Source organism: Pleuronectes platessa, chromosome 2, assembly GCF_947347685.1.
Source record: "Pleuronectes platessa chromosome 2, fPlePla1.1, whole genome shotgun sequence".
In the NCBI taxonomy this organism is placed as follows: domain Eukaryota; kingdom Metazoa; phylum Chordata; class Actinopteri; order Pleuronectiformes; family Pleuronectidae; genus Pleuronectes; species Pleuronectes platessa.
In genome coordinates, this window is record NC_070627.1 from 10965532 (window position 1) to 10981223 (window position 15692).

At 41.2% G+C, this 15692-nt stretch overlaps 1 protein-coding gene across 1 annotated transcript in view; it reads right to left on the reverse strand.

Annotated features, from left to right (window-relative positions):
* Positions 1-15692, reverse strand: part of iffo2b (intermediate filament family orphan 2b) — a 28969-nt gene that overhangs the window by 9756 nt on the left and 3521 nt on the right. Inside the window, exon 2 of the mRNA XM_053431150.1 lies at positions 1451-1511. Coding sequence (XP_053287125.1) covers positions 1451-1511 — 61 coding nt within the window. The remainder of the gene's footprint in view (positions 1-1450; positions 1512-15692) is intronic.

The window sequence follows — 15692 nt, forward strand, 5'->3', positions numbered from 1 at the left end:
TTGGGGCGTTTTTTTGTCCACATTGAATTAGATTTATTAGAGAATGGGTGTACATTCTGATGAAATATTTATGAGTGTGTGCAATTTTGTGCAGATCCAAATAAAAATCTGTCTCTAGTGGATTTAAATGTGGTTTCATGGGCTTTTTCCAGCAGCTGTATGGTAACAAATAGAGCTAGAAATCTGCAACTGGCACAAAAATACATGAGAAATGTAATGTGGCCTCAGCTACAAGGCTTGTTTTAATCAAGGGAACTGTTGGGCCTTGATTGAGGTGTTTGTTGTGGTGAGTGCAATTGTGGTCAGCATACTAATCTCATTTGTTTAATACTGACAGAGATGAATTAATGAAAACGCCCATTCACTGTTAATTCACTGCCTGGCATCACGTTCGATCTTATAAACATTAACCTAAATAGTTGAGCTTTACTTGTTTTAACTTTGAAGATAATTATCTTTTTAGCAGCTATTCCCGTAATTCCCCCCTCAGTGGATGGCTGTTCTATTGAGCTGTGGACACTGATCTACAGACCGACTTTTACAAACAAAGTCTAAAAGGGCGATAAACGCTGTTGACTTGAATCTGTCACAGCCAGAGCCTGTTTGTGCTGCTGTAGTAAGTCACTGCACAGCAACACCCCCCTGCTGGCTCCGGGCCCATGACGATAACGGGCTGTTTGCATTGAATTGACTATGTGTGAGCAGATTTCCGGCTCCCCCATACACAGCGACATCTGCCCGTGTGCTCTGAGAGGTTAAAGCCCCCCGGGGGGGATGCCACTCCCTCACTCTATCTGGTGTTTTGCTGACCCACAATCTAAGACAAACCCGTGTGCTGTCAACGATCGATCTGTGCTAAAGCAGAAACGAGGAAGGACACCGGCCAGATGAGCTCCTCACGCCGGCTGCTGGGATGGAGTGGCTCTCTGTGATGTAGCCCCATGGTGTGACACTTGAAATTGATTTTTGAATTTACATCTATTTCTCTTAGTCTGCTCTGGACAGAAACAAGATGGCAGGCTGCAGGTGATATTCAATGTTTATATGTATACCTAGGTCAGCTGACTGCTCCTGATGGGTTTGTATTGTGGTTTTTCTAAACTGACACACATCCTCCTGGGGGATTAGCTTCCTGTCGGGCTGCTCAGCTGAGTTCACGCTGCATAAACACAACGAAGCGCTGAGCTATATTTAAATGCACCTGCTGTGGTGAACACAGTCTTTCCCTCAGATCTTAATATACTGTGTGTGTGTGTGTGTGTGTGTGTGCGTGTGCGTGTGTGTGTGTGTGTGTGTGTGTGTGTGTGTGTGTGTGTGTGTGTGTGTGTGTGTGTGTGTGTGTGTGTGTGTGTGTGTGTGTGTGTGTGCGCGTTAAAGGACCTTTAGCGCGACTTTAAATAGACGTGTGTGCGTGTTTCTGGTTTATATTTTATTGTTTATGTTTCCCAACCTGCTGCAGGGTTTCCACCGTAGACTCCAGCTTCTCCCGTTTGGACACCTCCTCCTCCCATCTGCAACACACAGCACAGAGGTTGGTCAGTTACGGCTGGTCCTGGTCCCCTGGGGGCCACTGTACACGGTAATGGTACTTTAGTGGGAATAATACTCTGGTCTCTGATTACAAAATGCCCTTGGCAGTGCGGGTTCACACCCACTTCCTCCTCCTATTTTCAACCTTTTGTCTGTTTTCCTCTTTTGTGCACTAATCTTTGCAAACCCACTGCCTCAATACAAAGCATAAAAGAGAACACAGTCCCATCCTTCTTCAAATACAGTAAACATTGCTCATGAATAGTTTCTGGCCCTGTGAATGACTGCGGAGGGACAGTTAAGCGTCACCACACCCTGAAGGGTGGAGTGTCTCTCTGCTGCAGACTGGATTCCTTCATGCTCACGGCTTCATTCCTCAACAAGTCACAGGAGAGAGAGTCTATGATCTCACTGCCAACAGCACAAAGCAAACGGAAATCTCGTGTTTCTGAAAGAGTTTGGACATATTGGAGCAAACACAATCATAGCAATCCTAACATTTCCTGAAGTTGACATGGACTGACTTATTCATCACTTCATAGTCTCCAGCAGTATAGGGCCACACACCCTGCCTCCTCCATGTTAGTGGACGGAACATGGACCAAAACCAAAAGTCAAAGTCAACTCCTGCACAGACTCTGGTTCTAAATGATGTCGAAAGCGCAAAATGGAAGCACGTGTATCGACACAAGATATTTTAGCCTAATATTCTACAACAGGAAGAAGTGGAGACATGTCTTTAATCTTTGTGTGGAGGCTATGAATCCTCTTCAAAAGTACAGCTGAGGCTGATGGCAAGGGCATTGTTTTATTGTGTTTTGTGTTTGTGTTTTGTACAAGACAAAGTTTGAAGGAAAAATCCTGATGTCGACATTAACGTGGTGAGATATTTCAGTTACAGATACTGCCTTTGCTAATGCCGCGGTGCTAACATGGCTAAAAATATAACGCCAGATGCCCCCAATGGCTGCAAGCTGCACTATGATGAACTATGATTAGAATCAAAGGTCTGCTCTCGTGATGGGTCATATCGCAGCTCCGCACCATGGCAGCTACGTACTAACAGAATTAGAACCGTCCATAATTGCCTCTGTGTGGTTATAACACAGCATCAGTCAGTTCAACGTGCTCCTAATACACTCATCTGGTTCCCTGAGAGACGAGATCGCAGCCGTGCTGAGTCACTGATGCTTCTCTAAAGACAGGATGAGGTTCAGAATGAAGAGGGAACTCTTTCAGTTATGTAAAGGAACCACAGAGTATCAGACACATTGATGTGACAAAGAGCCACTGAGGGAATCATGTGCAGTGACAGGGAAGGGGGTGTTGTGTGTGTGTATGCGTGTGCTTGTGTGTGTGCGTGCGTGCGTTTAGGTGTTTGTGTTCTCAATTTTCTTTGACCTCTTTAGGACCTTTTCCAGTTCAAATAATGACCTTTACAGAACCAGTAGACGTCATGGGGATCAAAGCCTGGTCCTAATGAGGCAAAAATCATTTCTGAAGGTCAATATCAAGTCCTGATAAGGATAGAATAATAGGGATATGTGTGTGTTCCAAGTATTACTCTTGCTGTGGGGACTTGTCTTCCTTATGGGGACAAAAAGCAAGTCCCTTTCACATGAAACTTAAAACCTTAAGGTGAATACATGTTTTGTGTGTGTGTGTGTGGGTGCTTACGTGCTGCGTGTTTGCAATATTAGGTTGCAAGTGGGAAAATGTATATATACTGGTGTAAGTTGCACATGCCTGACCATATAGCCTATAAGGGAAAAAGCTGACATCGGATAACCAGGACCGACTGGGGCGTTAGCTCTGCAACACAGTTTCGACCATGGAGAAACACAAACACCGACACAACCCACTCTGGTAACACAACATGCGTCACTGGAAATTCACTTTCTCAACAAAACTCAGCTTGTTTTCCTTTCAGGACCCATTGAATGTCCACTGTCTAATTAGGGAGAAGTATTCCTAGGAGGGGCGTGCCAGCTCGCACTGTGATTGAAGCCTTGTTCTAAAAACGCTGGCACTGCTGCTTCACGGTGTCCACAACACTCCGACCGTCTGCCGCAGGAACTCGGCTGAGGTCAACGCAGTTCACAACTGCATCACATCCTCCGCAGACACAACTTGGTTTGTCACAGCATCTGCATCGCTGCTGTTGTCACTTCCTGAACAACTTTTTCTTTCACGAGCGATAACGGGGACGACGTGATCTAATCGACCTGCTGATGGAGGGAAAGCCTCTATCTGTCGGCCATATGTCAGGACTATTTATGTGATCTATCAGAGGTAATGGAGCCGTTGAAGTCTCCTCCCACGTTGTTTTGAGGCAGTTACAACTCAGCCGCCCGTAAAAGGCAAATGGAAAATCGTTGCCTTGTTTTTTAAGCATGCAGATTAAAATGGCGAATCCAAACAGCGGAGGTATTCAATCCGGCCGCTCTTCTTCTGCTGAACCTTGAGCCTGACTCAGTCAAACGAACACATCCGGAGTCTCCTTACAAGGACAGCGACGGCAGGAGGGTTGGAGCCTGTGTCAACTCACAGACGTCTGTTTACTGCCAGACTCACCCTCCTCATTCCTGCCCCGATTAGTCAGAAACGCTGGTTTATCACACCTATTAACTCAATTTACAATGGCAACTGAAAATGCTTTCCAAATATGAATCATTCCCAAGTTGAGTTAATTAGTGTTTCATTGAGAAAATTAAAAGCCTTTTAAAGAATGAGTCATCAGGGAACTATTGCACTGTATCAATCTAATAATGACCATCAGGAAATTGTATTCTTCAGTGAGCAAAACATTGTTATCTGCAAGTACTGAAAAAAATATACAAAATGTAAAGAGATTCTATTTAATGGTGCGACTAAGTGTTTTGTGATGTGTGAACAAACAGCACCTGGACTCTGAGGGAAGAACCGAAAGTGTGTGACATCAAACAGACACTTTCTCATACAATTTCTCCCTGATGAACAATAACATTCCTGCAGCACTTGCCAGCTAACACTCCCTGCCTTGTGCGGTATGCCTGGGAGTTGCGCTTGTCTGCGAGCTGCCTCAGTGTTTTCCCACCGCTGCAGAGAAAGTTGAACAAAGCACAAACATCCAAACCTGGCGCGCTCGTGTTTTTTTATTTAATTTTTTATTTTCCTTCAATGATTAATACCTTTCAATGATTTATGTCCGCCAGAATCAAAATGATGACAGATAATGTCTTGGAGGCATCAAAGACAGTTTAATGATTACTTTTAAATGTTTATTGGATATTCAGATTTAAAAGATCCTACACGAACAGGCTGCAAACACCTAAAAAGAGGTCAGGGAAAACTTTGAGGTGTGGTTGTGGATTATCCATAAATCCTGTGTTGCTCATAATCCAGTGAGTCAGACAACACCCTCTTCAAACAATTTGATTCTCTGGAAAGTGTAAGGGAGTAGGATTCCTCAGTGATCAGACATCTAATTACAAGCTTCAAAACTGATCCTATGTATTAAAGTAGATTTACTCTTGAATACATGAACTTCAAGATTATATTATTCACCCTTTAATTCATTTATTTGATATCGCCCTCAAGCTCAGGATCTTCATGTTTAATGTTTTATTTAAGTTGTTTGGGGCTCAAATGTAGCAGTGACCCTATTTACATGCCCCAAGGAGGTTCTGAGTTCTACCTTGTCCATTTGTTTTTTAGGAGGCAAGATAACTCAAAACCTCCTGGACGGAGAACTCAGGAACTCTAAAAATGTTGGTGCTGATCCGCATCAAGGGGCAGATCCATGAATTGAATTTTCACTTTCTTAAACTTTTAGTTTTTTTAAAGGTATTTATTTCTAAGAGAATAATTGATGCATCTTGATCAGGCACGTTTAGGGGGCTGATATTTATGAGTTTCATAAGGGAACTGTTAGGGGCCCTGGCAGAAGTACGGGCTCGGTTTAGATCAAATGTTCATAAATATGTTCAACCATTTTTATTGATTGTATTGTAAAATGCAATGTTCTTTTCAATATAAGGTTGTTAAAAAGCAATATAGTAAAATATATTTTTAAAGGAAACTATTTAAGATTGCAGAAATGTTTGGCAAAATATCAAAAGACTTAGGATATCTCGTCATAGTAATTCGGTGCAAATTATACCAATATTGTTTTGTAAAGATATTATCAAATCACAACAATAATCAAACTAGGACTCAAATGGGCGGTGGACTAGTGGCAGAAAAATTGGACTATGGGCAAAAAATCAGACTGGTTGGTCTCTGGTTCGACTCCATGGAGTGACACCAAAAACATACATGGATGGACAACACCTGGATCTGTTCAAAAGTCCAAGAGGACTCTCCCTACCCCAGTGTCTAAGTGCCCCTGAGCAAGGCACCTTACTCCCCCTCCTACTGTGTTCACCAGATGGGTCAAAAGCAGAGGACAAAAATCCCCCCATTTGCATGTCGTGTGTCTGTGCATGTGTGTGGGACCAATAAATGTATCTTGAGATATCTTGTCTTGAGTGTGTAAAATAAAAAAAAATTAAAAAAAATCTGCAACTCTAACTCTAAAAGCTTAAAAGATTTTAATAGCAACATTATAATGAATTGTCACGAGAGCAGGCAATAGTAAGACAGGAAGTGTTACATGATAACCGATTAGAGGATCGATACATCTGGCCAAATGCAGGACAAACACTACTCAGCTGCTCATATGAAATGAGGCCACTGACAGCCTTGATAAATCATGTCAGAGAGTCCAGAGCCAGATGATTCCTCGCCTGCCTCTCTATAGGCGTTTCTGTATAATGTCTTCACCATGACTCCAACATTCCCCATCGTCTCCGTGCAATAAACAGGTGCACGTGTGAGGATTAAGTTTCAGCTCAGATTCTTCCAGTAATCTTGGCTGGATAAGAAGAACGCGATGAGAGGTGTGTTGCACTGAGATGTGAAACTGTGAGTAATGTGACGCTTTGCTGGGAGGAAAGAAAAAGAGGGAGGGGTGGGTGGGGTGACTGTAGTAGGTCATTGATTGAATGTCATGATGCTGTGTGTAATCTATAGCCTCCCCAGACTCCACAGTGAGACACGTGCAGCCTGCTAATAAACCAGCCCAGGCAGCCCAGGCAGCGTCTGGCAGCCCGAGGGTCTCTGCTGACGAATCAACATGCCAAGGTCAGGACTCGAGTGATTCCTCCTCGATCTCCTCAGACCATCTTCTGTCCATGAGTCTTCATTCTGGATTCCCTCCTTCGTGCTGGGAACTGTGCACACGCTGTCTGCAGTGAGCATGGTCAGTCTTAAGTGTAGAACCCCCCCGACCCAGACAGGACACAGACACCACTATGGGCTGAGCGGGAGGACTGTCCGTGTTGCTAAGTAACCACAGACATTTTCCCGAGCCATCACTATCATTGGTCCTCAGGGAGCAACCACACATTGACAGTCAGTAATGTAAGGGACAGTGCTAGTATTTATTTACTGCTCTAAATCTTGTTTTGACGGGTACTGTAGGCTGAAGGTCAGTAGATATAAATGGACGCGTATATATGTGTAAATATTTTTGAAATATAGTTAACTGCTTACAAAAACATCAGATCAGATGGAATTTATTTGTAATAAATAGTACATTTCCCTTTTCTTAAACATTATTATTATTATTCAAATAACTATTTTATTTATGGGAATATTGTCGGTATTTGAAATATGTATATGAAGTATATGCATTGTATGTATGCATGGATGTATAATAATATCATTTTTTTCTCATATCTTATTTCTTTGTAATGGGAACTAGGAAAATGATGGATAATGATGGAATAGCTTTAGGCAACAATCATCTCGGTAACAAGATATTTTAACAATATCTTGCAATGATTTGACAGAGAACGTTTAATGACGCTGTTATAGACGAGCTATTGCATTTCCAGCAGAATAGTGTCATTTAGTTGAAACTTATTCTTCATGAAGGGAAATATTTTCCCGAGTTGATTTAATTTGCCAAGCTTGGAAGAAAGGGCACAATATTTAATTTTTATTCAAATAAAATAACTCTTTATACTGCAACTTCCTGGTGTAGGCCCCCAACTGAGGATGGTGGGTTGTAGGCTTTGGGAAATGTCATCAGTTTGTTGAATGCTCTGTGTTAAACCTGACTTCTTTATTAGTTTATAAGTTCAAGCTGCAGCAGCTTATGTCTCAGCAGTCAAACAAGCACTAAGCTTCTATAAGCTTTGTTTATCATGTACATCTACGTGAATCATTCCCAAACAAAACTAAACATCATATATAATCTACCGGAGAATCCTTGCATAACAACAAAACCTTTTTTTTCCTGGATTTCGACAGACATTGAGAAGCAAGTTGAGGCAGAGCAACAACAAGGACTAGATACAACACAACCGGGCAACAATAAAAGAGAAATACAACCTGGGCACAAATCATGTTTCTGTCATAGTTTGGAACGGTGATACCATAACAAACTCATTACCACTGATCAAAGCATCCCGCTGAAAAGAGGGTTTGGTACACAACCAGTGGATCCTCCCTTCAACCTGATGGACAGATAATTTGGGGCTACTGTTGTAACATGTCTAATCCTCAGGGTTGATCTGGCCTCGCAATGTTTCCACAGTGACTTTTCCACACGACATGGGTGTGAGCTCGACTTGTTTGCACTGCGCACAAACTGCACTTGCATTCTCTAATTGCTTAACTCCCGAAGCCTGTCCCAGCCCTCTTTTCTCTGGCCTGGCGCATGCTGCCGTCAGGTCTAGCGCCAGACGTTTCTTCTTTTCTTTTTTTAAGGGGTCACAGACACCAACTATGAGTATACAGGTATGACCTAAAAGCACTCTGACAATTTAAATAATTAAAAGTAATTGCTTTCAATGCAAGTGTTTGTAATGGCAACTGTTCCTCAAACTGTTAAATCCCTGCAGGGACATGCACGGCTGCTGCTCCCGTGAAACCAACCCAAATTTAATAGTTTTATTGTTTTAATAACAACTGGCAGCTGAATGTCTTTGCTGGCAGAGAATGGCCGAAGGAGTTTCAGACAACAACAAGTTTATTGCTGATTTACTAAATCACCGATAAGCACCTGGATAGTGCCATTTTATCACATGCACTATTTAATGAAGTTTGAACTTCACACACAGGAACCAGGAGTCTTATTAGTGCTCTCTGCAGCAGGGAGGGCGGAGAGGAGGGTGACAGGGCACTGTGACAGAAAATCTGTTTTGCCTGCAGTTTCCATCTAAGAATCAAAGCAACCCCACCCACCTCACAGGGCTCAGTGCTGTGCTGCCGTGTTATTGTGTTCACACTGATTTCCCTTTACTGCGGTGGAAGTTACAGCTCCGTCACAATATGGGCTCCTGGCTATTAATGTAACACACAGTACAAGCAGCAGATATATAACTGCACAAAAAGAATAAAGACCTGACTTGTGAAAACACTCCTAACAATCTCATAATGAAGGGCTTTGAGCTGGATGCGCCGTTTAACAGATGAAACAGATTTGTGAAATCCCTCGCATTTGTATCGAGCAGTGGTGTATAAAGAACTTGAAACACATACTTGAGTAAAAGTACACATATCTTACCTGAAAATTACTCCGGTAAAAGTAAAAGTCCCCCGTCAGAGAATGACTTGAGTAAAAGTCTTAAAGTAGCTCATATTAAATCTACTTAAGTATCAAAAGTAAAAGTACAAATACAAACATTTAAAATGCAAAGAGCTTTTTATAGTAGTGTTATACAGACACAAAACAACCTAAATTGTTCTCTTCAGGAGTTATTTAAACTGACTGTAAAATTATAACAACAATATACATGTAATGTATAATTTTACAAATTTGGAACCCCAGATGCTGAGGTTCAAATAGTGATGGACTAGTGCATCTGAACTTCAAGTGCCTCTTGTGTCTACCTAAGAACACTAATAGACCACAGTATTAACCACTAAATGATTCTGTAAATATCACTAAACAATGGACCTTTCATCAGTAGCAGGATGATGATACACAATGCCCCTTATGATAACTCAACAAAGGGAAACAAGTTCTAGCACACAAAATAGGATAGTTTCTCTTTGGTTAACAGCCTGCACAGCGCTAGTACAGAGAAGAAACAAATGGAAATGTTTTACCTGTGACTTTCTGTTCCTAAATGATTCACATGTAGGTTCAACATATGGCAGCATCGGAATTTACGTGGACAAGCCTTTCGAAAATTCAATCCATATTCTGATATGTGCAGTGGAACGAGGCAGGACTTAGTGTGCAAGAACACAAAAGTAGGGAGATAAGTGCATGTATGGAATTAATTTACACAACCAGGAGCTTACGAAGCAAATGTTCAAAACCTAAATTGGCCAGAAAACTGAGAGTGCTGACAGGCTGGTAAGTTCAGATACAACCAAAGATCCTGAGTACAAAGGGACTGCAAGGTACTGTCAGGTAGGCTGGCAGGTAAGAAAGATACAGAAACAGGCCTACAAAAAGGTCAGCCCAAAGGTCAGGCCTGTCGCAGGCCCAGCTTAAACGCCTCAAGTATATTTGGTTACGCCTCAAATGTGTTTGTCTTCTCCTGGAGATCCTTGACCTGCTCTGTTATACAAGCAGTAAGAATATATTTTTAACAATACCCTATTTGCACTTCTTTATACGAAGTAGAAAGTACAAAAATATGTGTTCAAATGTAGCGAGTAAAAGTAAAAAGTCGTTAGGAAAATCAGTACTCAAGTAAAGTACAAATATGTGAAAAATCGACTTAAGTACAGTCATGAAGTATTTCTACTTCGCTACTTCCCACCACTGGTATCGAGCACAAACAGCGACATGCAGGCCCAGGCCATGTTAGGGTGGAGCTGCACTACGGGAGTGACAGCTAACAGAAGAAAAGAAGATGAGGATGTTCACGTCTGGCACAAATCCTCACATGCCAGGGTGTGTGCAGACAAATTAAGTGAGACATAATAGAGCTATGATATATCGCCACTAGACAAATATCTTTTGTAACACTGGGTACACACACCTGTGGGATGAACCCCGGGAGAGACTATAAAAGTAAAACCGCTCTATTCGCGTGAAATCTGGTTTCTCGACCACAACATGTTTCAATCAATCATGTTGAGTCAAATAAAACCACCTGAGGGAAATACCAAGTCTAAGAGACAGTTTAATAACGCACCAATTCATGTTTACAATGCACTGTTTTTTCTATTGATTGACTTTTAATAAAAGGACGGCATCTTTTTCTTCTAAAGTGTTTTACAGAGTGTTTCTCATCTACAACCATTAGTGATGTGATGCAAGAGCTTCAGTGCCTCACTCTGTGAGCCTGAGACCCCTGACGGACAGAAATTGACAAGACCAGAGAAAATCCAACAACTTTAAATAATCAACATTTGTGCAGGTTAAGCTTTCATTAACTCCTTTGTATAATTTAACAACCAGCAAACTTTCCTTTACTTCAGATTTGCTGCGTGCCAAACAAATGAACAAATGGTCAGGTTGTGAAATGCTCTATGTGTTACTGTGTCTTTGTGAGGCTACTTATTATTCTTCGATGTATTCTGTTCTGTAGAACTTTGTCCATATAAGTGACAAGAATATGTAATAACATCATCTGCGTTTTTTTTCAACTTGAAAGTTGAAGCTATTGAGTTTTTGTGTTTACACACCATTGCCTTTACACCATAGACTGTTTATAAAGATGGACGACACGTCCTCTCACTATCCAGATATGAATGCCATCATCTTAGTGCATTTGGAGTCAGAGTGGAGCTCGGGAGAAAGGTCCCGTCGACCAATCGCGAGTCAGTCTCAGCACTCACTTTTTTAACTAAGTTTTAAAGCGTCAAATAAAAACTAAACTTAGCTGAAAAATAAAGACTTGAACAAACATGCGATATGAACAACCTTAAATGACCGAAACCATCTTTGCGAGACAAAAAAATTTGACGAGTACTACGACTTTCTAGTTTGGTTCATGTTCCACTGACTAACATGGAGGAGGTAGGGTTTATGATCAGGAGGTCATGGGGGCGATTGAGACGCTTTGGCTTGACTTTTGGGGAAATGTCGTCCATCTTTATACACAATCTATGCTTTACACTATCAGAAAACTAAAATAGCCTGTTAGCCTTTGCACCACAGAGACCTGTCAGTGTTATGGGTTGAAATAGAAAGGTCTTGTTTTTGTTCACATTATGATCACGGAATGTCCTTTTAACATGATAACTATGTTTTTCTGCTGTTATGAAAACAAGTCCACAGGAGATTTACAGACTTTATCTCCTCAAGATTTGCAGACGACTCAGGGGAGACACACATCTGGTTTAGTATTATGTTGAGCATGCAAGAATGCAGAGGCAGATTTAATGTGTGAGTGTGTGTGTGTGTATGTGTGTGAGTGTGTGTGAGTGTGTGTGTGTGTTTATATACGCTTGTTTGTTTTCAAAGGTGTCACGCACACCAACATTTCCACTGAAATAATAAGCTTTTGAAATACATAGGCTATTAAGTCTGCATGCTGTGTCAGCACATCCAGGCCTTTAGTAAAGGTGCAATAGCTTTTCAGCTAGAGCAGGTCTGAGCAGGGACATAAAGACTCCTGTTAAATTTATAAGCTGTAAGTAAAATAAGGTCTGATGATTATAGACTCATTAGGAACATTCACCTGACAAACTGAACATGTGCAACTTCGCCTCCGGCCACAGCTGCTGCAAGGCGAAGCAGCGCTTTTCCAAAAACCATCCACCAACCGAACCTCCTGTGCAGCTCTCACTGTGCAGTCAGTGCTTTCAAGAGACAGGTGCATTCCTGCACTTTTAAATATGGCAACGGACCACTGCTCTCAGCCATATCGATACCCATGAATAATCAACAACAGCCGCAGCTACGGACACAAGCGCTGAGAGAGAAAAGGTACAACAGAGCACACACAATGGTGTTGGCCAGATTTAAACCAATTTCTAAATGTAACACAGTTGTTGGCTTTTTCTTGTCTTGATTATTTTGGGCAGGCATTGTTCTTTATTTTTATTATCGTCAACAAATCCCACAAAAAAGACCAAATCCAAAGCATCAGTTCCAATCCCGTTTGTACCTTTAAAAAACATCTCACAAATATTTGCTGTCAGATTTTAAAAATGCTCGGTAAGTGCACGTCCATGTAGTTTTAAGCAAACGTGACACAAACATCACTAAATCGTGTGTTGTCCGGGACTTCTACTAAGTACAGCTCAACCCAAGTTGCATGTGTCTCAAGCTTAAATATTTCACAAGAAAAATGTTGAGGGAATCCAGAACATTTTGTGTTGCAGGAATGTGCTTCTCTCCCTGTTCCAAGGTCATTCATCATTTCAGAGTTCTGTGGATTTATTTCATGACCTCCTCTGACCCTCATACCACTTTTTAATACATCCAACAATGAGATAGTGTATGGTATATGCTCGAAAACATTTATGACAGGAATAATTTAATCACTGAAAGTTTGCAATGGTGTCACGGTGACATGGGGACTGATGCAGATACTGATGTTCGGTAGTTAAAATCCTGACACCGATCAAATCTTAATGATTCCTTTAGATGTCGTTATCAAACTCTTGTGACAAAGAAATGCAATTTAGGCTTCATATTTTACAATTCAACCATAAACTGTATCCCACAGTCATGATACTGAATCGCAAATTTCCCCTTTTTTCCATAAAAAAAAAAGACATAAATGCACATCTTTTCTACATTGTTTATTTAGTGTAATAGAGTAATGAACAATGTGAAAGGCTCATATGGGCTGAAAATCTACAAAACACACTGCCTGGGAAAGTACAAAAAAAGTTGTGAGTTCATGAGGAGAGCAGCACACAGTCAGGAGGGGGGAGTAAGAGAGACACATAATAAACTGTTAACGGGAGCTGTATGGTGTTAGTGAACTGAGCTCTCTCTCTGTCTCCCTCACTGTATCTCAGCAGCAGGAAGTCTTCCACTCCGAGAGGCCCCAGCGCAGAGCGGCGGCTGCTTGCCAGGATGTGGTGCAGCGCTGGCTGCCGCCGGAGCCTCGGTGCTGCTAGGTGACGGCTTAGAGAAAATCCCTCTCCCAAATAGACGGCCTGGATTATACAGGGGGCAGGTCAGCAGCAATGACAGACAGGCAGGAGCTGAGGAGCTCATTGGTGAGGCACGGTATACTTCACGTTAAAAAAAAAAATGCCGTTTGAGCCCTCAGCTCTGGATTAACATTTTACCTCACCCTTTAATTAGGTAGTTATTTATTACGTCCCTTTCAAAGTGGGTCTGAAGTCAGCCTGTCACCTACTTTAAGCACAGGAAGTGAGATAAAGCCTCAGAATAAAGTATGTGCATTGCATTGACCTGCAGATGGCAAAATTCAGCTGTGTATGTAAATTACTTGTGTATTATGAACATGGAGGCCCAGAGGCTGTACTGGTTCACTACACGTCCTACACGTCCCACTGACATTCAGCTGCAGCAGGAGAGATGTTTTACTTCTGTTCAGTGACGGGATAAACAACCAACTAAAGGAGGCCAGTAATGGACTCAGATCTTAGCCGATGTGGAGCTAATAGAGACGTGTCCTTTCACATTCATCAATGAGTCAAACACTGCAGTGAGCACTGCACCTAAAATATTATATAATACTGCCATTATACTGCTCTCTGCGTACTTCCTACTGTGCAATCGATATCCATGCAAACCACTGTGATATCAGTTTAAATTGACAATGAACTGCTGTCAAGTTCATCTGCTCTATTTTAGCCCTGATGTATCTCTATGTGCACTAATATGCATAATGGATGAAGTTGTCTGTGATATCTCTGCACCATAAGTAAGACATGTAAATGTTAGAACATGCAAATGTTATACAAATGGGCAATTTGCCTTCTCGGCCACATAGAGGTGTAGCTGTCACAGTCACCGTTCCTCTTTAAAATAAAGCGAGCTGACGACTGTCAAATATGTTCGTCAGTGTCAGTCGCTGTTTTCATAGCCGCTCAAGCCCTGTTGCAAGTTGGTATAGAAACTCACTGACCCCACTAGTGATACATTTCACAGTGACGCCAGACAGCGGGATGGAAACAGGACAGTGGAATTGACCTTTACCCATCATCCTTTGCACAGTCGTTTGTCAGTGTGAGAGGTAGTAACCTCACACTTCAGCCACCCAGGCACTAAGTGGCTGTTCATATACGCTGGTTGTCTAATTTATGAAGCCTCTCCTCAGACAACTGTATGTGAACTGTGCATACTTAATGTTTGCATGTGAAGGACTCAGCAGAACAAGCAAAGCATGAACACATCAGAGTAACACGTTAAGAATGTGAATTAAATCGGTTAAAGAGCTTTCAGAGTGCAACAGATAAACCCAGCAACTTTGAAAGAATCGTATTGTTCTCTACTTGTATAATGTGAGCAGCTGAGTAAGTACATAGTTTATATCAATAAACCTTTCTGCCCAGAAGAACTGAACACAAGATCCAGATTTCTACTATTGTGAGATAGTCTGATTCAGTCTGGATCTGTCTGACAAAAAACACACTTTTCCCTGATACAAAACAAATCAAAACACACAAAACATAATCATATGAGAATACGAATGAAAAAACTTTTATCTAAAGCAAAAAGTTACAAATAATTAAGTATTTTCTTAAATGTTGTTCTTTTGCTTCAAAATGAAACTTGATTGAATAAAATCCTATCTATTTTATTGTAGAGTAAACATAATATTATCATTTTAATTTTCAAAATCCTATTTTAAACTGCTGTTTAGTTTGGTTTGTTTTTAAACTGGGTTGTCTGACACTGTATAGTCTAATATTTGAAATGAGTATAACATACTGTATAATGTGCGTATTTCCACAAGCATAATTATCTTAACAATAAGTTAAGAGTGGATAGTAATTGCATTGTTTAAAAATGTAAATATGTTTTTCCCATTACTTACAAATGACATTGAGGAGAAAATGTCAGGTTTAAATGTTACCATCTTGGGGTTTTGTCCTGTGGAACAACTTTGTGACTCTGGCTCCAGATGTTTTATGAATACAACTGTATTGTCTCAATTTATCGATATAGTCCTTGTGACCATTTTCTTTCCATTACCAAGAAACGTTTATGTGTGTTCAAGCACTGACTTCAGAAAACAACT